General features: G+C 36.6%; 1 protein-coding gene across 1 annotated transcript in view; it reads left to right on the forward strand.

The window, feature by feature from the left end:
* Positions 1 to 1,714: 1,714 nt before the first annotated feature.
* The window catches only part of LOC128660860 (acetyl-coenzyme A synthetase, cytoplasmic), a 177,523-nt gene continuing 157,504 nt past the window's right edge, over positions 1,715 to 21,733 (forward strand). Inside the window, exons 1-2 of the mRNA XM_053714923.1 lie at positions 1,715 to 2,117; positions 14,186 to 14,381. Coding sequence (XP_053570898.1) covers positions 1,970 to 2,117; positions 14,186 to 14,381 — 344 coding nt within the window. The 5' untranslated portion in view covers positions 1,715 to 1,969. The remainder of the gene's footprint in view (positions 2,118 to 14,185; positions 14,382 to 21,733) is intronic.

The raw sequence follows: 21,733 nt of genomic DNA on the forward strand, positions 1-21,733 counted from the left end.
GAAAAAGATGTGAACACGACACAAGCTCAAAGACATGATAATTTATAATGCTGTTCTCCACAGTACCTATGGAGAACTATAATGTGCGTTCTCCAAAGACACAAAAAAATGATAAATTGGACTCTAGGAAATGCAACTAAAACTAGCAAATGTAACCCTGGGGGGGCGCCTTGGGATAGGTCAGGAGAGAGTAGGAATCAGGTCTGAATGGGGAGGAGGGGAAAGTTAATCTGTTGATATATGAAACCTACTATCGAACGAGAGACTCACTTATAATAGAGTTATAAAGGCTTGATGTATGGAAAGGACTACAAAACACCAGATACTCTTGGAGAACTTTTTGTCTAAACTATTATGTTGTGCAAACTATATTGTTATCTGTTGAGTAGGTATATATGAGCTTGATATAATAAGATAGATGAGGAGAGAGAGAGAATAAGAGACGTCTGGAGTAGCTACGTTAATAGAATATAAAAGAAAATACAGTACTGTCTTTGGTAGCAATTTCTGTTATCATATTTTGCAAGATTTTGTTGTACATACCATTTGTTACTTTGTTCAGTGCTGGATATAAATAAAGAATTTAAAAAACAAACAAACTAGCAAATGTAACCCTTTTTAAGCACACAGGTGCGCCTTTGTGAACGAAGTGAGAGGAATGCCCAATTTTAGGCATAATTTTCATGAAAAATCAGAGGGTTCAGTCATATGTGATTTTATAGGCGCAATTTTAGGAGAATTGCTCTGATAAATCCTGCTCTAAGGGTTGACACTAACCCAAACACCTAGCCGTAATACTAACCACAATTCCCAACCAATTCTTGAACCTGATCCAGATTCCTATCCTAACCCTAGCTCTCAATCCATTCCCTATCCCTAAATCAACGCACTATTACAGTGTGAACTGGTCTGGTGGGGAGATTTTGGCATACATGAGAGCTCCACCTGTAAATTTGACACATTCAACACTGTGTTTTGCAATCTTGTGTCTATCACCAAACAACAGGATGCTTTTTGTGTATGAAAGTTATTCACACTAATGTTGCTCATTTGTATGTATTATTAATGCATATAAATAAAACACAAAATCTTAAAATTGTCATAATGTGTTCTTAGTGAAAATGTTTGCAAATGTTATTTGATAAAAAATTCTGATATCAAACTTTATATATGCTGGTACAGTATATAGAAACAATCGTTTTTATAGTATCCCTTGCAAAGTGCCACGTGGGTCATATTTCTATTATCCCCATTGTATTATACCACATACAGTTTACAGTTAAAACAAAGCTGCAATGTATTTCTCCTTACGACTGCCTAAGTAATATTTTGCTTTACGTGGGTGTGAGTGATAATAGTCTTCATCTAATTTGTTTTCTGTGTGTGCTAACTTCTCCCCCGAATTTGATACAACAAAAGTTTTTATCTGTCAGTGTACACAGCTGGTTGTTTTTTGTTCAAAAAGTACTTTTTGTATATGCAGGGCCACTTGTTTCTACCCTCAGGGCATATTAGTAACTAAATAGTAACTGTCATCTCAGCCATTGCACGCGTGACTCTATCCCCTCCTTCCTTTCGCCCTCGTCCGCTGGCTCCACCAAGTTCACCGCTCACCATCATCTCCGAATCCAATGGCAAGAGATGAGCCGAGTGCGTCGCAGCCAATGAGCGAGAAGGAGTGTGCGAAGGCCGCTCCCTGATTGGATGGTGAGACATGAGAATACAGACCCGACCAGATTCGCATAGAGGGTTCCCTTGCAGTGTTACTGCTTGTAAGGAGGAGGAAGGAAAAGGGATTAACCACTCACAAATCCTCTGAGGCTCAGCGCATCCAACACATTTATCGCTCTAATAGAAAGGACCCCCAAGTCTTCCATTCAACGCCCTAATCACGTCAGTGCTGTTCATTTTTAATTCATAGTTGAATTAAATAACTAAATATTTGAAGTTGTTGTTATTAGCAACAAATATGCCAACCCAGGTGACTGCAGCCTCAGAGGTGGCCTCTGCTGAAGATCGTACCTATCCTCCTCCTCCTCTCCTGCAAGAAAATGCACATATTCCTGATTTCAACACATACACAGAGTTGTACAGGAAATCCATCCAGAACCCACAAGGTATTTATTTATATTCGTTGTGCTTAAAACACATACTGAGAATTACCCACTATATACATCTTTTTAATGCAACTAATAATTGTTATTGGACATTTATGTGTTAGAATAACGACCTTCTGTTTAATTAAAATGCTAAGAAATTAAAGTACACATGATTAGTGTTTATTATTTAAATGTAAATAGTGGTTACTCATACTATGACTAACTCCTTGTATGCATCAGAGAACTGAAATAGAAATCTCTGGCAGCTAAGAAGTTATAGTGGTTAATGCTTATTCATTTTTACTGCTGTGTGGGTGTGATAACTAAATAAACAGGAGACTTTCATTTTGATATTGGTGTACCTTGATGTGTGCGAGTTTCCCACTACAATTTAGTCAATGATATTGACAGAGCAAAAATGTAAAGCAATAGTCTAGTCAGAATTAAAGGGATACTAAACCCAAATTTTTTCTTTCTTTATTCAGATAGAGCATGCAATTTTAAGCAACTTTCTAATTTACTCCTATTATCAAATTTTCTTCCTTCTCTTGGTATCTTTATTTGAAATGCAAGAATTTAAGTTTAGATGCCAGCCCATTTTTTGTGAATAACCTGGGTTATTCTTGCTGATTGGTGGATAAATTAATCCACCAATAAAAAAGTGCTGTCCAGAGTCCTGAAACAAAAAATAAGCTTAGATGCCTTCTTTTTCAAATAAAGATAGCAAGTGAACGAAGAAAAATTGATAATAGGAGTAAATGAGAAAGTTGCTTAAAATTGCATGCTCTATCTGGATCACAAAAGAAAAAAATTGGGTTCAGTGTCCCTTTAAACGTTTTGATGATTCAGATAGAGCAGGCAATTTTAAGCAACTTTTTAATTTACTCCTATTACCAATTTTCTTCATTCTCTTGTTTTCTTTATTTGAAAAAGTAAGAATGTAAGCATAGGAGCCGGCCCATTTTTGGTTTGTGCTTGCTGATTGGTGTCTAAATGTAACCATCCAATCAGCAACCACTTCCCAGGTGCTGAAACAATAATAGGCTGGCTCCTATGCTTACATTCCTGCTTTTTAAAATAAAGATGCCAAGAGAATGAAGAAAAATTGATAATAGGAGTAAATTAGAAAGTTGCTTAAAATTGCTGCTCTATCTGAATTATGAAGGTTTAATTTTGACCAGACTATTCCTTTAACCACATCATCATTGTCACTACAAAAGTATCATTGTGGCAATTGTGTTTCGGGCAATAATGCCAGCAGTTATGTCTCTTTGCTATGAGCTGTCTTCCTTACCATTTGAATGTCAGAGGGCACTGCAAATAATGACTCTGTGATGTGTTGCAGCCCTCTCTGGCATCTAAGGTGTTACCTTTCACCCAAAACAGACACAAAACCTAAAAACAAAATCCCAACCCAATGTCTCCCATCTGTACTCCTCAACTATACCAGGCAAGGCAGGTTTTACATATTTCTCTTCTTTGGCTGTTAAGCAACTCAGCTATTGTCACTGACTCACCTTTGATCTGGTAGGAAAATCTTTTAAATATGACCTGTGAGGACTCTTTGACTGTAGTTGAGAAATAATAATAGCCTTTCCATAAACCCTAAAAATATTGAGGTTACATTTTTTTATTTTTAAAATCTGTTTTTATCTTTGGTAATATAGTTACATTGGCATAATTTGTTACTATGTGATTTCTGTGGCAACATTGTGATCTGTGAATTAGTTGCAGCTATATAAACACACACACATATAATCGCAATAGGGCTTAGCACTTTAAGTAACCAGTGCCGGGGTGCACCTCAAAGTTTTCGATAATGACAAGCAGGAAGGCACTCAGTCTTGCAACAAGCGTGGCTTTAATGTACAACGTTTTGGGAATTCGCCCCCGTCTTCAGATATAATTACTTACATACCAAAACAATGTGAACATAGTGCTTATATAGGATCTACTCACCCACCATGTTCAGCATGAACACTATCCCCGTTTGCGCTTCATCCTGGTCGCGGAATGACATCATCACAAGGTGCCATCCGTTGCCTAGACAATTGGCCGGAGCACAAATCTCTGTATACTTAAAATGGAAATAGGGTGTGCACTACAATAGTGCTTATATAGAATTTACTACATTTAGCCACTAATCAGCAAGCACTACCCAGGTTCTAAACCAAAAATGGTCCAGCTCCTAAGCTTACATTCCTGCTTTTCTTTTTTTTTTTTGGTTTAACAAATTTTTTATTGGTAGGAACAAAAGAAACATACATACATAAAGGAGACGCAGCTCCAATCCGGCAATATCAAGGTTACAATAATGACAAGTGGGGGTCTGCGTCTAAAAAAATAGAAACATAGTTTCAACACTTACAGATTACTGTGAACAGATATGACCTGTCTAGCCTTGATTCATGGCTGACAAGTCTGAGATCAGGGGGGGGGGGGACGACTTAAGGGCTGATCGTACAGCAGATTCTCTAAGAAGGAGAGAGGAGGGTGGAGGAGAGAAAGTATGCTAGAAGGGGGGGGGGGGGAGTGGTATGTAGAAGAGTTTGATGAGGGGATTGAGGGCCATCCAGTAAAGAATGTGTTTATGTTAGGTAGGCTACTGTCATAAGGGGGATATGGGCGTGGGGCTATGTGTCTTGGGCAGTTGCATTAGGCCTCCAGTCTGTATTTTGAGATTCCTTCCAGTCAGCCCAGATCATTTCAAACAGGTCAGATTTATTTAATTTGTGGAATATATCCTTTTCCATTGTATAAATGTATGCCATATTATTACAGATCATCGCCCAACTTGGGGCTCATTCCTTCTTCCAGGAGCATGCAACAGAGTACTTTACAGTCATGAATAAGTAAATACAGAAATACGCATGGTTTTTAGGTAGTGAATGTAGATTTAAATGAAGGAGGACTGAGTTAGCTAGCCTCGGAAGCCCAATACCCATGCCCTGTAAAACCGAAAAGCATTTTAACCATAGAGGCTGGATCACGGGACACTCCCACCATATATGTAGTGCGTTACCCCTGTGACCACAATTCCTCCAACATTTGGGGGACACTTCCGGAAATATTTTTGCCAACCTAGTGGGTACGTAGTACCAATGAGTGAGGAGTTTGAAATAAGTTTCGTATAACGTAGTGCAATGTATAGCTTTCTGGGTCAGGGAGAAAGCTCGTTCCCACTCCTCCGGGGAGGTGTACCTACCCATCAGCTGCTTCCATCGGGAAAGATGGGAAGGAGTCTCCTGGTCTTGGGAACCCCCAAGTAGCATATAATGGACTGAAAGAGGCCTACTCAGCCTGTCTCCTCTTGTCCAGATGGACTCCCAGAGAGTCAAAGGCCTATCCAGGGTAGGCTTAAAACCCCAACTGCTTAGGAAGCTCTTGATCCTCGGGTATTCAAAAGATAGATACGATGGGACCTGGATCTCGGCACTGATCTGTGTTAATTGTTTAAAAGAGTCTCGAGGAGACGTGGACCAGAAGTCTGCTATATTGTTAATTCCCAGTTGGATCCATTTGTTAGGGTGAAAGTCTTGGAGGCCCGATAAGAGGCCTGCTATGGAAGCGACTGGGGAGGGATGCGGGGCCACGTGAGGATGATGCCGTATTCTGTCCCAAAAGCTGAGGCATTCACACACCACTGGGTTGGTTAAGGCAAGCTCTCTTCGACAATGTGGCGGGGTCCAAATTAAGTCCCTTAAGGCTATTTGGAAGGGCAACGAAGCCTGTTCAATGGATTTCCATTTAGCATCCGATGACTTTACCCCCCATTGAGACACATGGGTAAGCATTGCACCCTCGTAATACCGTATCACCGACGGTGAAGCTATGCCTCCCAAAGATTTGGGAAGTTGAAGTACTCTATGTGCGACTCTAGGGGGCTTATCCAACCAGATAAATTTGGTAAACCCACTTTGGAATTGAAGGAGCAAATGTCTCGGTACTTTAATAGGCAGGCAGCGGAATAGGTATGTCAGCTTGGGGAGGAAAGACATTTTCAATGCCGTGATCCTACCTAGCCAGGAAACATGCTGAAGATTCCAGTCCTTCCGCAGAGAGCGAAGGGAAGTTAAGAGAGGGAGATAGTTGTCTTTTATTATTTGGGGAAAGCTACTAGAAATCCTGACACCTAAGTGTAGGACAGAATGTTCAGTCCAGTCAAATTTATAAGACTCAGTAAGAGAGACTAATTGCGCCTTCGCAAACCCCTGCGTATACACTTGCGTTTTTGATAAATTCAGCTTATAGTAAGAATGGGCCCCGAAGGTGGTGAGTATATCGAGGAGCCTAGGTATCACTTGATCAGGATGTGATAGAAACAACATTCCTGCTTTTCAAATAAAGAGAATGAAGAAAATTTGATAATAGAAGTAAATTAAAAAGTTGTTTAAAATTGCCTGCTCTAACTGAATCATGAAATAAGGAAAAATGGGCTTCATATCCCTTTAAACCTTTTGGTACTAATGCATCTAATTCATAAGTCCATCTTGCTTCTTTCCGTATTAAAGGGTTAGAAATCTTTTCTTTTGTACAGCTTTAACAATTACACCATTCGTTAGTTTAAGTGTTAGAGAATTAAATGCACTTACTAATTTTTCAAAACGAAGCTGGCAAATATTAAATAATTCTATTTTAATTTTGGCAGAAAACTTCACCAATGACCGCCCCAAAATAAATGATGGACTCACTCATTATTCATGTCGTTGCATCGTCCAATAGCATGGCAGCACACATAGCAACATTTTTAGATGCAAACATGCATGTACACATTGTCTCTGTATCTTACTATAGAGCTTTTGCGTCTTGGATTATTTGTCTCACATAGTTTATATTTCCACACTATCTACTAACTAACGCTGGGTAAAACAGGAAAGAGTCTCACTTGGAATTATCCTATTTTAAACCTGCTGTAGTAAGTTACTCTGCGCTAAGACCCTTTCAGCTGTAGAACAGCAGCGCTTCTGTGAAGGCAGCAAAATCTGACACACAGTGTGTTCTGTCAGATTCTGCAACCTGTCAGTTGTGCGCTCAGGAATGCGGTCGCAGATTTCAACAGAACACCTGGCAATCGGTTTTGCCCATGCATTGGTTCAGGACAACACGTACTGCGCATGCCGGCCACCATTATTGTTCTACCTAGGTAGAACACTCCAATTTGATATGCATAATTAGGATCCGGAGAGGTTTGCACAAAATCATTTTTTTATGTAAAATTACAGATAAACCAAAAGAAATTGCTTAATGATGATATTTGTGAATTATAAGAATAGTTTGAGATGTTTAAAGATCTGAAAAGTTTTTTTGGGTTTCCTATCCCTTTAAGATCTTATTCCTATCCCCTACCCTTTTTAGTTGAGGAATATGATCATGTATCTTTCAGATACATCTGATTTAAGATCAGGTTGGTTTTGATTTAAATCACTAGTTAGTAAGACCAATTTAAATCGATTTAAATCACAGTTTTAAGTTTTATAATAATAACTTTCAGATTGTTTTTCTGTTATATCAGACCATTACTAATTTGGTTATATATCATTAGATATGTATAGATAGATCGTTGAAATAAATGAATTAAATTATTGGGAGGTGAACTATCTGCAGTTTAATAGGTTAATCATTCATATTTGATCAGCTTTTCAGTTGTACTTTATTGGAAGAAGAACAGTAATGATTACCTTAGTATAAAACAATTTAAATAGTTTTATTGAACTAAAGAAAAATACCCATTACCATAATAATACAAATCTAAATAGTTTTATTTAACAAAAACAATAACATTATATTTCATTTAGGGCTGCAACTAACGATTATTTTCATAATCGATTAGTTGGTTGATTATTTTTTTGATTAATCGGTTAAAAAAAAACTCTAAAAAAAAAAGCTTACAGGGAATACGTATACTAGTCTGTGACTGGCTGATGTGACGTCTGTCACATGATAATACAGGTGGCCGGCATATGGGAGGAGAAAAAAATAATTTGTTAGAAAAAAACAATGCTTACTTATTTGAAATTCAGAGTAGGTGTTAAATCATGACTGCAGGGTATGAGGGTTTTAATCTGATTCTGGGGCACAGTATGACTGTGGGGTGTGAGGGTTTTAATCTGATTCTGGGGGCGCAGTATGACTGCAGGGTGTGAGGGTTTTAATCTGATTCTGGGGGCACAGTATGACTGCAGGGTGTGAGGGTTTTAATCTGATTCTGGGGGCGCAGTATGACTGCAGGGTGTGAGGGTTTTAATCTGATTCTGGGGGCACAGTATGACTGCAGGGTGTGAGGGTTTTAATCTGATTCTGGGGCACAGTATGACTGTGGGGTGTGAGGGTTTTAATCTGATTCTGGGGGCGCAGTATGACTGCAGGGTGTGAGGGTTTTAATCTGATTCTGGGGGCGCAGTATGACTGCAGGGTGGGAGAGAGTCTGATTCTGACTCACTCATGCTGTAAAAAGAATAGACCCAGTATTTTACACAAGCAATAGCATAACAATTAGTATTTGTGCTCAGTTTGTTCTAAATCATTTTTATTATAAATATTTCAGATATCCTCCAAAAATAAATTGTGCAGCATGGTATTCTATTCACAAAATGGGAAAAATAACTCAATTACTTCAATATTTAATTTTTTGTTCTTTGTTGGTTTCCTGTTTGCTGATTTCACTATGTGTGCCACTTTTATCTTTGCTTTCAGAGCACTGTTCAACCCCATGTCTAACCCTTCCATGTATATGGTGCCGTATTTAACCACTAACTTGCAAGAGAAAGGTAATGCTTCTTCTCTTGGCTTTAGACTAGTTTAGATCAGAAAAAAATAGAGGGCATTGTGGGACAAGAACCTTTATGTTGGAAGTGATCGGTACATTTAAAAGCTGCTAGTGATTATTGATATTATTAGCTGTAGCTGACTGCTACTTAACGTTTCTTATTATTACAGCTGCTATTGTATGAACTGCTGACTTGGTCACTCCAAATGATTAATAATGTTCTTTTTGCCAATTATATTTTTTATTGTATGCTCGGTTCGAGCTTCTCTTGGCTTTAGAGTTAGATAATAAACAGTCAGGCCAGAGCTAATGGATTATCTCTCCTTGGGTCTCAGCAAGTTACTTGATCCGGACAACTAACTGATAATGAAAATTGTTGACAACTATTTTCATTATCGATTATTATCAATTATGTCGATTAGTTGTTTTAGCCCTAATTTCATTTTAATGTTTGCCCCTCACACTTAGGTCCTTGTGCAGATCTATTCCATTCTTAACAATCTTCTATTCAGTGAGCTTCTAGAAACGTAGTAAGGGTTGATTCTGTATACATATATTTGCAGGGGAACATTAAGGGACAGTAAACTCAAAATAAAACTTTCATGATTCAGATGCAATTTTTAACAATTTTTCAATTTACTTTTCTTATCTAATTTTGTTAGTTCTCTTGGTATTCATTGTTGAAAAGCATATATAGGTAGGCTCAGAAGCAATGTGGTAGGCTCATAAGCAATGTGACCTAGTTGCTTGTCACTGTCTCGCCCAATGTGTTCAGCTAGGCCCCAGTAAAGCATTTCTCTCCTTCCCAAAGTATACCAAGAGAATGAAGCAAATTTGATAATAAAAGTAAATCTGAAACTTGTATGCTCTATCTGAAACCCAAAAGTTTTCTTTCATGATTATGTCTATTGTTTATTTTATAACACTTTTGCTGTGAAGAAGGGACATGTGACATGTTATTTCTGCAGACATAAATTTACAGTTTTGAGAACCACAAAACCAATAATATGTGATAATATCTTCAAGATAGAAAAATTGCACAAAAGAATCTGACAGAAACCTCTAGGAGAGCATGACATTGTAAATAGATTAATGTAATTAAGTTACCAAATCAAAACATTACAGCCATGAATATACAGCATCTTGCTATATAATTAAAAACTAATCTATATTTGAAGATTAATAACTTTTAGATTATAATGTATCTTAAAGGGACACTGAACCCAAATTTTTTCTTTTGTGATTCAGATAGAGCATGACATTTTAAGCAACTTTCTAATTTACTCCTATTATCAAATGTTCTTCATTCTCTTGGTATCTTTATTTGAAATGCAAGAATGTAAGTTTATATGCCGGCCCATTTTTGGTGAACAACCTGGGTTGTTCTTGCTGATTGGTGGATAAATTCATCCACCAATAAAAAAAGTGCTGTCCATAGTTCTGAACCAAAAAAATTAGATGCCTTCTTTTTCAAATAAAGATAGCAAGAGTACAAAATTTTTTTTGATAATAGGAGTAAATTAGATAGTTGCTTAAAATTGCATGCTCTATCTGAATCACCAAAGAAAAAAATTGGGTTCAGTGTCCCTTTAAATAGAAACAATCTTTAGATATATTTTTAATTAAAAAGCATTTTATTTAAAAAAAATCTGATTTAACCCCTTCACCCAAATGGATGTATATATATATGTTGTGTGGTACTTTGGCTATCGTACCGCACAACGTATATATACGTCTGAGCTTCAGGAAGTTCCAGCAGTTTCAGCTGTTAAGTTACACTGAGAGCTGAAGTTCCTGAGGCATCTGGCATCTGCCCGCATATGGAACCGGAGTGTGATCAGTGCTCCAGTTCCATATTAGGGCAGATTCCAGATTGTTACAGACGGTGACACTGTGTGTGTCACCATTTGTAACGATCATCTGCTGGTGCCAGTGGAAGGTGTGGGAGGGAATCTGGGATGCGGATGGGTGGTCCAGTAGCAGAGGGGGGGAGGGGGGAGTTATGCGGCAGAAGTTGGAGGGCCCTACAATAAAATAAAAAAAATGGGAGAGGAAGGGACAGCTGCCAGTACCTAAGATGGTGGTTAATAGTTAGAGGGGGGAGGGTTAGAGAGCTGTTTGGGGGAAGGGGATCAGGGAGGTTGGAAGGTAAGGGGGGATTCCACACTGCAGCAAATATATAAAAAAATATATATTAATAAAAAAAAAAACCTTAAATATTCATACTGGCAGACTGTCTGCCAGTACTTAAGATGGGGGTGACCAGTGGGGGTGAGGGATGGAAGAAAGCTGTTAGGGGGGGATCAGGGGTTGGGTGGGTAATCTCTACACTAAAGCTAAAATTAACTTTACAAGCTACCGTATTAACCCCTTCACTGCCGGGAATAATAGAAGTGTGTGATGCGCATCTACAATTAGTGGGCTTCTAATTACCAAAAAGCATTGGCAAAGCCATATATGTCTGCTATTTCTTTTCTGAACAAAGAGGATTCCAGAGAAGCTTTTACAACCATTTGTGCCATGATTGCACAAGCGGTATGTAAATAATTTCAGTGATAAACCTAAAGTTTATGAAAAAGTTAACGATTTTTTTTTATGTGATCGCATTTGGTAGGGAAATGGTGGCATGAAATATACCAAAATGGGCCTAGATCAATACCTTTGGTTGTCTACTTAAAAATATATATATAGTTTTGACAGGTAAATAAAAAAAAAACAAGGCTCTGTTTCTGTTTAAATAGAGTGATAGCAAAAATGCTAAAAATTTCCGGTATTTTGGGCAAGTTTTTCTCTGAAAGTTCCGGTAGTGAACGGGCTAAATAAAAAAATATCTGATTTAAATTAAAAAAAATCATTTTTATCCACCCTGTTTAAGATACATGATAATTGATCATGTGCTTCAACTGAAAAGAGCATTGGGACAAAGTTGGAAGCGCACAAGGGGATGCCGCTTGCACTGTACATGGTGGGTGTGTAGATTCTATATAAGAACTATGTCCATGCTGGTTTGGAAGGTGAGTGATTGTATCTTAAGGCGGGAGGTGAAACACAAAACATTATACGTTAAAGCTACGCTTGTGGCCAGACTGAGTGCCTTCCTGCTTGTCATCATGTGTATACACACACACACATATATATATATATGTGTGTGTGTGTATATATGTGTATATATATATTTATATGCAATATGTATACATATATAATATTCTAAAATGCTATATGTTTATACTGCTTTTATTATTTTTATATATTTAGCGCCCTGTTTATTTTTGCATTAAGTATTATCTTGTATGATCAAGTGGTGTCCAACCTTTTCAGATCAGTGGTCACACATATATGATTTTTTTCACTTGCAGGGTTTGTTAACACCTTTTAAAAATTTACCAATTAAATCAAAATATATAGCTCTTTAGAAGCAAAGAAGAAATAATGAAAGGGATCTGTTTGCAAGTACAGGTACATACAAACAGAATAACAAATGCATGTTCTAATTAATTAGTTACAAAACTTCCGCTCTAGAGTGCCAATGTATTTCTGCTTCTGTGCAGGGTATGGCATATGTATGTAGCCACCGATCACCAGCCTGCTCTGTCGCAGCTCAAGAGAACCATAATGCATTTAATTTATATGAATGATTTAAAGTGATGGTAAACTCACTACATTAAGTCTGCAATATATAAAAGCTCTAAGTTAAAATAATACACTGAGGCTTCTATTTTTAGGCTAAATAATGTAGTAGACTGAATAACTAAAAACTTTTAATCACATGTTACCCTGCTGTCTGATAGTCGGAGAACTGCACCTGCGCAGTTTGGAATCCTAACTGAAAACCCTCAATGCCGTGGCACAGGAGCGCGGCGATGAGAAAATAGATAGGGCATATGGTGCATCCCCTATTGGCTGTACCATATGCCAGTCAAAATAGAAAAAAAATTATTTAACACGGAGGCGGCCAGGAACAGGGTAATGTGGGATTTAAAGTTTTTAGTTATTCGGTCTACTACATTATTTAGCCTAAAAATAAGAGCCTCAGTGTATTATTTTAACTTAGAGCTTTAATATATTGCAGACTTAATGTAGTGAGTTTACCATCACTTTAAACATAGAGGACGAGATTTATCAAGTAGCCGATGCTGCTTGCTCCGCTCGATGTTTCAGACTCCTTAACTTATCGAACTGCAATCATCAGATACGATCGTGATGATTGACACCTCCTGCTAGCAGCCGATTGGCCGTGAATGTGCAAGGGGCGGCATTGCACAAGCATTTCACTAGAAATGCTTGTGCAATGTTAAATGCCGACAGCGTATGCAGTTGGCATTTAGTGATGTCGGGTGGACATGATTCGCTACAGCAAATCATGTCCGCCTGCCATTTGATAATTCGGCCCCATAGTCTGCAAGTAACATCCATTTAATGATAACATTGTCTGAATAATAACAGAATTTTATTATTAGATTTAAATGATTCTCTAACATACCTCGTCTTATGCCTACTTTATCGCAGATGCTTAGGGCTCGATTTATCAAAGCTGAGGCGGACAGGGGTGCATATACGCGCCCCTGTATGCCTCAGCTTGCCTGTGGCAGGGCGAATTTACCTGCAGTGAGTCACCATTGCACACGAGCGCAATTTTGTGCTCGCGTGCAATCCGGCCCCCTGCCCATGCACAGCCAATCGGGCAGGAGCTGTCAATCTCCTCGGTCATACTAGACTGCGGAGATTGAATTTTGCCACCTTAGAGGTGGCGAAGAGGTTAGGAAAGCAGCGGTCTGATGACCGCTGCTTGTTAAATACGGGCGAGCAAGTTCTTGTGAGAACTTGCAGCCGTAGGGCTTTGATAAATCGAGCCCTTAGTTTGTTGGCCAGCTTGGATTTTGGGCTCAGGCAGGAGGTCTAGCTGTGTGCAACAACTTTTTGTACAATAAAGGAGAAAGCAGGATCTGTAGGGAGAGTGGGATGGTGCTATATCAAGCCGCCTGATGTCCAGAGCCATGGCTTGCGCTTGCTCACTGCTGTCTAGAAAAATATTGAGATTCTAAATAGCAGCCATATTCTGGGACCTTACTGTTTTGATTGCCAATATTTTTTTTCCATGACATTCTAGCAGGTTATGTAGGGAAGAGGGAAACTGATTAAACAAAAAAACACAGTGAATGATTTGTGGCCCCTGGTTCTCAGGTTTAAAAATGATTTACTGGGACATTAAAATACTGTTTTACCTCTCTTTACTTAGGTCTGGAATAAATTTGTTTTCTCTGTTATTGATTCTGTTTTAAAGCCCCTTCTTCTCCTTGTCTCATATTCTTATTTAATACAGAATTTTGGATGGAAGCTGCATCAGAGTTCACTTGGAAAACGCAGCCTTCTGGAAAAGTACTGGATTATAATTTTGATGTCACCAAAGGCAAAATATTTGTAGAATTCATGAAAGGAGCGAAAACAAACATTTGTTACAATGTGCTGGACAGAATTGTCATTGAGAAAAACCTGGGGGAGAAGACAGCATATTTCTGGTAATGTGATCTTATATGTACACACTAGCAATATGACAATGTTATTTGTATACATAGAATGCATTGTCCTGCTGAATATGACAACCCAGTCCATGCTGTGCATTTTCAGTAATAAGTTATGCCTAATAGAGATAATAATATTTAGTCAGGTCTTTAGGGGCCCAATGATCAAACACTCTCCAGCATGGAGCGAAATCACACAAAATCCTTTGGATTTTCTTCTCTCCTTATATTGTTCTGTAGGAGTCTCCCTTTCACATAAAGAGCTCTGCATAATGAGATTAGCAGTTCTCAAGGTAAAAATTGAGTTTCTAAAATGTTTTGAGTGACCTGCGACACTGGCAAGATTATCTGGCCCTCAATGTCTTGTTGTCACATTTAAAGGGACACGAAACCCACATTATTTCTTTCATTATTCTCATGTTATTCTTTGTTGAAGCGATACCTAGATAGGCAGCGTGCACATGCTTGAAGCACTTCATGACAGGAAATAGTGCGGTCATCTAGTGCTCTTGCTGATGTATAAAATTGTTGCAACACTACTGCCATATAGTGCTGCAGACAAGTGCACACTCCTGAGCTTACGTCCCTGCTCAACAAAGGATAACAAGAAAACAAAACACAATTGATAATAGAAGTAAAGTGGAAAGTTGTATAAAAACGTATAATCTATCTTAATTTTGGGTTTATAGGACAATTTTGACACCAAACGGTATCAATTGCTTTATATAAAATAATTTATTTTCTGTTTGGGCTGTATGTACATTAAAGTGACAGAAAACAGTTTGAGATTGTTTCGTAAACCCCCCCAAAAAACAAACTAACAACTTTGCAATATTCTGTCGTCATTTTTTTTTCCACACTTTTTTTAATTGTTAGATTTCCACATTTCCACCGAAAGTACATACTGCAGCCTTCATACGCTATATTTACACATTGATTGCTTGATCAATGTAATAGTTTATTTATATTTGTCCCTAACTCGTTATAAAATGGTATCTATAGGTACTGTAAAACAATGGAAATTTTGCTAGCAAAATGGAAGTTTAAATGACCTGAAATGATCCCCAGGAATAAACTGCCCAGTAGCGGATAACAACACTCACATCCCTATTGGTGAGCAGGGCGCATCATCACAAACATTCAAATACAAAGTAGTAGTTTTATTTGGCACAGGAACATCTGTTTAATACACATTGGGTGCTAGAAAGAAAAAAAAGAAAAGTTCCCTTTAAGGAAAAACATATTGGTTTATTCAAATGTTATATATATATTTTTGTAGCTGCAATAAACTCAAGCACTAGTTAAAAGGTCATCTAGCATGATGTATGAACTAAAAGCTCATTCAGTTGAGATATTTGTTTAAAGGAACATGCAAAAATGATTCGGATAGAACACACAATTTTAAACAACTTTCCAATTTACTTCTATTATCACATTTTCTTTGTTTTCTTGTTATCCTTTGTTAAATAGCAATAACAAGAGAACAAAAGAGCAATAACAAGAGAACAAAGCAGATTTGATAATAGAAGTAAATTGGAAAATTTAAAAAAATTGTATTCTGTATCTGAATCATAAAATAAAAATAAATGTGGGTATCGTGTGCCATTTAAGGAGCCCAGATAACTGTGTTTAATCCCCACAAAGGGCTAGATTACAAGTGGTGCGCTAACTGTAGCGCAAGAGCAATATGGGGTAGTTTGCGACTCTTTGCGTGTGATGTAAATAGTGAACGTATTATGTTTTGAAATCAAATGCGTTCGCTTGAACACAGTCTTATTTAATGCGCGTCAAGTTAGCGTGACTTCAGAACTCTGGTTAATTGTTACGCAAGACAAAAAAGTTGCACAAAGCACATAATTACACTGTCTGATAACAATTATTTTTCAAAAAATTATAAGGGATCAAAGATTTGAGGTTTCAGGTGTTAAAAAAGACAGACAAAGGACTTTAAAATAGAGATAAATACATATACATGTCTAAATATGTACAGGCGTTCCTCTGAGATATTGTGTGTTGGGGTTCCAGAACATTGCAATAAAGCGAATATAGCAATAAAGTGAGTTACACTCATTTTTTTTGTTTTCCAGTGCATATATTTACACTATACTGCAGTCTATTAAGTGGACAATAGCATTATGCCTAAAAAACAATGTACATACCATAATTAAAAAAATACTTTATTGCTAAAAAATGCTAACCATCATCTGAGCCTTTAGTGATTCATAATCTTTTTGCTGGTGTTGTGCATATATAGGTGTGTATACATGGGCATCTAAAGGGGGGCAAGGGGGGCACATTCCCACTGGAATGTTTCTACAGGCAAAAAGTCAAGCACCTATTAATTTGAGAATAGATAGGATATATTCTATGTAAAGAACATTGGAATGTGCAATATTCATATTTCATGTTGGGTTTAGCTCTCTTGAATAAATGCGGTCGGGTTAGAGTGCTAGTATGGGTGTTTTTTTTGCAGTTTACACTCTCCATTGAAGTCTATGGGAAAAAAACTAGAGGTACTATGACCTTAGGGGCACTCTCACGAGGTCACAGTACCTCTAGTTTTTATTTTGCTTACTCTGTATCCTAAACTATTATTATATTAGAAATCAGTTTAACTCTAATGTGAGCGTCTGATATAGAAGAGGCTCTTTCAGCTTAGCCTGTCATTACTTTGCATACACGTTGACTCTTGATGGTATTTGTTTAACGATATTGTTACCCATATTATACCAGTGATTAGAATAACTTAAATGTGAGCCTCCGCTATAGAAGAGGATTTTTAGCTTAGTTTGATGTTGCTTTATTTATGCACTTTGGCTCTCTAAGTTATTTAAAGGGACACTCAATCAAAATTAAAGTTTCATTATTCAGATAGAGCATGTCATTTTAAACAACTTTTGAATTTACTTCCATTAACTAAATGTGCACAGTCTTTTTATATTTAAACTTTTTGAGTCACCAACTCCTACTGAGCATGTGCAAGAATAAGGTTGTATGCATTTGTGAATGGCTGATGGCTGTCACATGGTACATGTATGCATTTTTGATTGGCTGATGGCTGTCACATGGTACAGGGGGAGTGGAAAAAATACATAACTTTTAAAATTGTCAGAAAAAAAATCTACTACTCATTTGAAGTTCAGACTAAGTGCTAAATGCATTGTCTTGTTATCCTGCATTTGTTGATTATGCAAATCTACTGTGTTGACTGGTCCTTTAATTATAAACGGTACAGCTACTTGCGTATGCACTGAACTTGGAATATGACCAAACATAAATATTTTTTCAACTCATCCTGAGTTTGAGGTCACAGCTAGCTACGCTGCTACTATTAAGAATTCTTAAACATTTCAAGCTAATCTCCGAGCAATATCTTTTGTTAGTACATTACGGTAATACCACATGAACGGTTTATAATTTATTACCTGTTCTCATCATATTTTACTATTGCCCAAGTATAATTTATATTAATTCTTGCTGTAATAATAGGCATTGTACGCAGCTGCTTACTAATTATAGCCAGTTCCTCACTCTACAGCTGACAATTATGTTACTTTATGTTTAAATTCCAATGGTTACATTTTCTGCCACAATATGTGCATATTACATCTGCGCCTATACCAGTTTAGGCAGGCAAGTAACAATCTTATATCTAAGATGATAATTAATCTATCTCAGATTCTTAATTAGGTGGTAATATTTTATGAGAAGGTAATTATTTATTAATTTTCTCTCCAACTTATAATTATAGTGTCTGATATTGTAGGACGCAGTTTAAGCTAATTTTATTAGTGTGCGTGTGTGTACTAGTCCGGCAGGACTTTCTTTTTGTCTCCAATAAAGAGTATGAATGATTTAATATTTTGGAAGATATTTTTGCTCTTTTGGTAATAAATCATTGGCGTTTAACAGTCTTTTTCTTTTTTGCAAAACTATTTGCCTTTTGGTACATAAATATGTATTTTACTGTTTAAAACTCCAGAATTCTGGGACTAGCTTATATAAACACAAATATACAAGCCCTAGAATTGTGTTATCATCCCTCTCCTTTTTCTTCTACTCGGAAATTAATTTGTTGTCTTAAAAATAGGGTGACCATATTGCCGCTTTAAAAAGGGACACATGAAAAATACATATGTCAGGGCTGTTTAAAGAAATGTTTTGTATAAAAACCCTGACATATGTATTTTTCATATGTGTTCCTTTTTAAAGCGGCAATATGGTCACCCTACTTAAAAAGCAGTGACATTTTCCTCTAATATGATGTTTAAACCATGTACCGTTATTTCTTTATTGCATTCAAGACATTATCCTCAAGTGCTAATCAACAGTAATGTGCCTTATGTCATGGTAATACATTTGCTCCTCATGTCTTAATATTAAAGATACATGGAAATTAAGCATTTTTTATACATCAAATTCATTTCACTTAGTTATGCTGGAAACTGCTTATGTAAAGTAATGGATTTTCTATTTTCATATATTTTAATAATACTTTTACTCCCACCTTTTTTTAAATGTTATTTTTTTTATTTAGAAAGGAGTAAGCAGCTGTTTGTTTAGAAGTGCTGTAACACGTGCACTTGTGTGTCTGCTTGTTGCCCAAGCGAGACTGAAGTGCTGCTGCTAGGTATGCACATGTCTTCTACCTAGGCTGACCATATTGCCGCTTTAAGAAGGAACACATGAAAAATACATATGTCAGGGTTCTTATACAAAACATTTCTTTAAACAGCCCTGAAAACAGCCCTGACATATGTATTTTTCATATGTGTCCCTTTTTAAAGCGGCAATATGGTCAGCCTACTTCTACCTGTAGCAATGACCAGACGTGGGAGTATGTTTGTGACGGACCCTCATGGTCTGTGCAGTCTCTGATTGGCTAAATTGCCCCTTCCTAGTGTTTATTAGACCTGCTTTGGAAATTGACATATGGGAATGTACATTATATTAAATTACATACAATGTTTTCATTTTATATTAAAGGGACTTGAATGTTAGTAACAAACTGTATTTATTCAGATAGAACGTACAATTTGAAATAACTTTCTACTGTTATCTAATGTGCTTCATTATATGTGTTTGTAACAGTGATATTGCTGAGCATTTAAAGGGATACTGAACCCAAATTTTTTTGTTTGTGATTCAGATAGAGCATGCAATTTTCAGCAGCTTTCTAATTTACTTCTATTATCAAATTGTCTTAATTCTCTATATGTTTATTTGAAAAGCAAGAATTTAAGTTTAGATGCCGGACTATTTTTCGTGAACAACCTGGGTTGTTCTTGTTGATTGGTGGATAAATTCACCCACCAATAAACAAGTGCTGTCCAGGGTCTGAACAAAAATTGTCTGGCTTCTTAGCTTAGATGCCTTCTTTTTCAAATAAAGATAGCAAGAGAACGAAGAAAAACAAAGAAAAACAAACAAAGAAAAAAAATTGATAATAGGAGTAAATTAGAAAGTTGCTTCAAATTGCATGCTCTTTCTGAATCCCGAAAGAAAAAAAATTGGGTTCAGTGTCCCTTTAAGGGCAGCATTGTTTGCCACAATGTGTAGCATTTTTTTGTTGCAAACTCTACTACCACATCATGCTTACACTAAAGTCAACATTATACTTTCATGATTCATATAGAGCATGCAATTGTAAACATCAACTTTCCAGTTCAATTCCATTATCAAAATGTGCAATCTTTGTTATGTGCACACTTTCTGAGGCAACAGATCCTACTGAGCATGTGCAGGAATGCACAGTATATATGTATATGCATTTTGTGATTGCCTGATGTTGGACTAACTTTGTGATTTGTCAGAAAAAAAAATCTATTGCAAATTGTAGCTGGAAGTAAACTGGGTACTCTATTTGAATCATGAAAGTGAAAACTTTAGTTATAATTAGTAGAATATGGATTACATGACCCTCAATATCACATGGTTAATGGAAAATTTCAGTGATGCAGCGTGTTGGGCACTGGCTTTAGAGTTATAAATCTGTGACTGTATTATATTGTGCGTAATTGTTTATTGTTATCATTAGGAGTTTACCCAACAGATACATTCCTGCCCTTGATTGTCAATGGAAATATACTTGGTTTATGACAATATATGCTGTCATATAGAGATGGTGAAACAGCAGACAAGATGACTGCCTTCCTGTTTAAATATATTTTATACTTGAACTCTGTATTGTGTATAGTGATTGGGTTATTTATACTGTTACACTGCTTTATGACATTATTGTTCGTATTATGTAACACTGAGATTATCTCATGTCTCTTTTTTTCACATGTATTTGTAGCAATCTCATTTGACACATTTGTAATTGTCCAGACAAACATTTCATAATATCCCTCCTTGATAACCTTTTATTACCTGGTAAAGTTGTGACAGATCCAGGAGCAATGATACAACCTCTTTATGACCACTACTTAGTTTGTACCAACCACATGAATTAAAATGTTCAAACATGTTTTTTAAGCTTTCAGTTTAGCATTTGCTTAGTTCATCTCTCAGTAAAGCATTGTGCCGAGTTACCCCTGTCATGGTGAACTTGTGATAAATATGTTATTTAAAAATACATTTGAATTTCAGCCTGTGTTTGAATGTCAGTTCTACTAAATTACTTTTCAATAACGATTTCTTTATGTCCAGCTTTATCTTATTTTGACCTTGTAGCATGTTGTAATAAATATAACTTTTTTCAGGACATTGTAAAACGTTACTGACCCTAGCTGTTTTTAATCAGTTTAAATATGTAGATAAATGTCTGGTACAGGAGCTCATAAACAGATCACACAGATGGTAGACAGTTTGTGCTCACCAACAATATCGGAGCTAGGGTCAGTAAAGCTAAATTGGCTTGCTCTAATAAATTGTCATGTTATTTTTTCAGAATGTCCCTTTAAATTACCACTATTTTAACAGCTTGTAGTCAATTGACATTCAATATGTTTTACATTTAAAAAAATAATGCTACCAACAGTGTATTTATTTTTTAAATGTTTTTAAATTGATTATTTATGAAGCCAAAACATTTTTTATTGTATTTTTGTTCTTGAAATTAATATTGTGAAATATTTTGCACTACCAGGTCATGTGAGTGCTTATTCATTTTTTTTTTTTTTCACATGGATACATATAAGCCCCCCAGGGAATGGATAGTTTTGTAAACAGTGAATGCAGAGTTGAACATAATTATCTATCTAGCTGTCTGTCTGCCTATCTGTCTATCTGTTTATCTGTCCTTACACACATACTCGCACTAGAAAACATACACACACACATATTTTACATATGCATAGTAACCCATCATTTTAGGACTTATGGTTCCCCATTCAGAGATTTGTCAA

The sequence above is a fragment of the Bombina bombina genome, chromosome 5, assembly GCF_027579735.1.
Source record: "Bombina bombina isolate aBomBom1 chromosome 5, aBomBom1.pri, whole genome shotgun sequence".
Classification (NCBI taxonomy): Eukaryota; Metazoa; Chordata; class Amphibia; order Anura; family Bombinatoridae; genus Bombina; species Bombina bombina.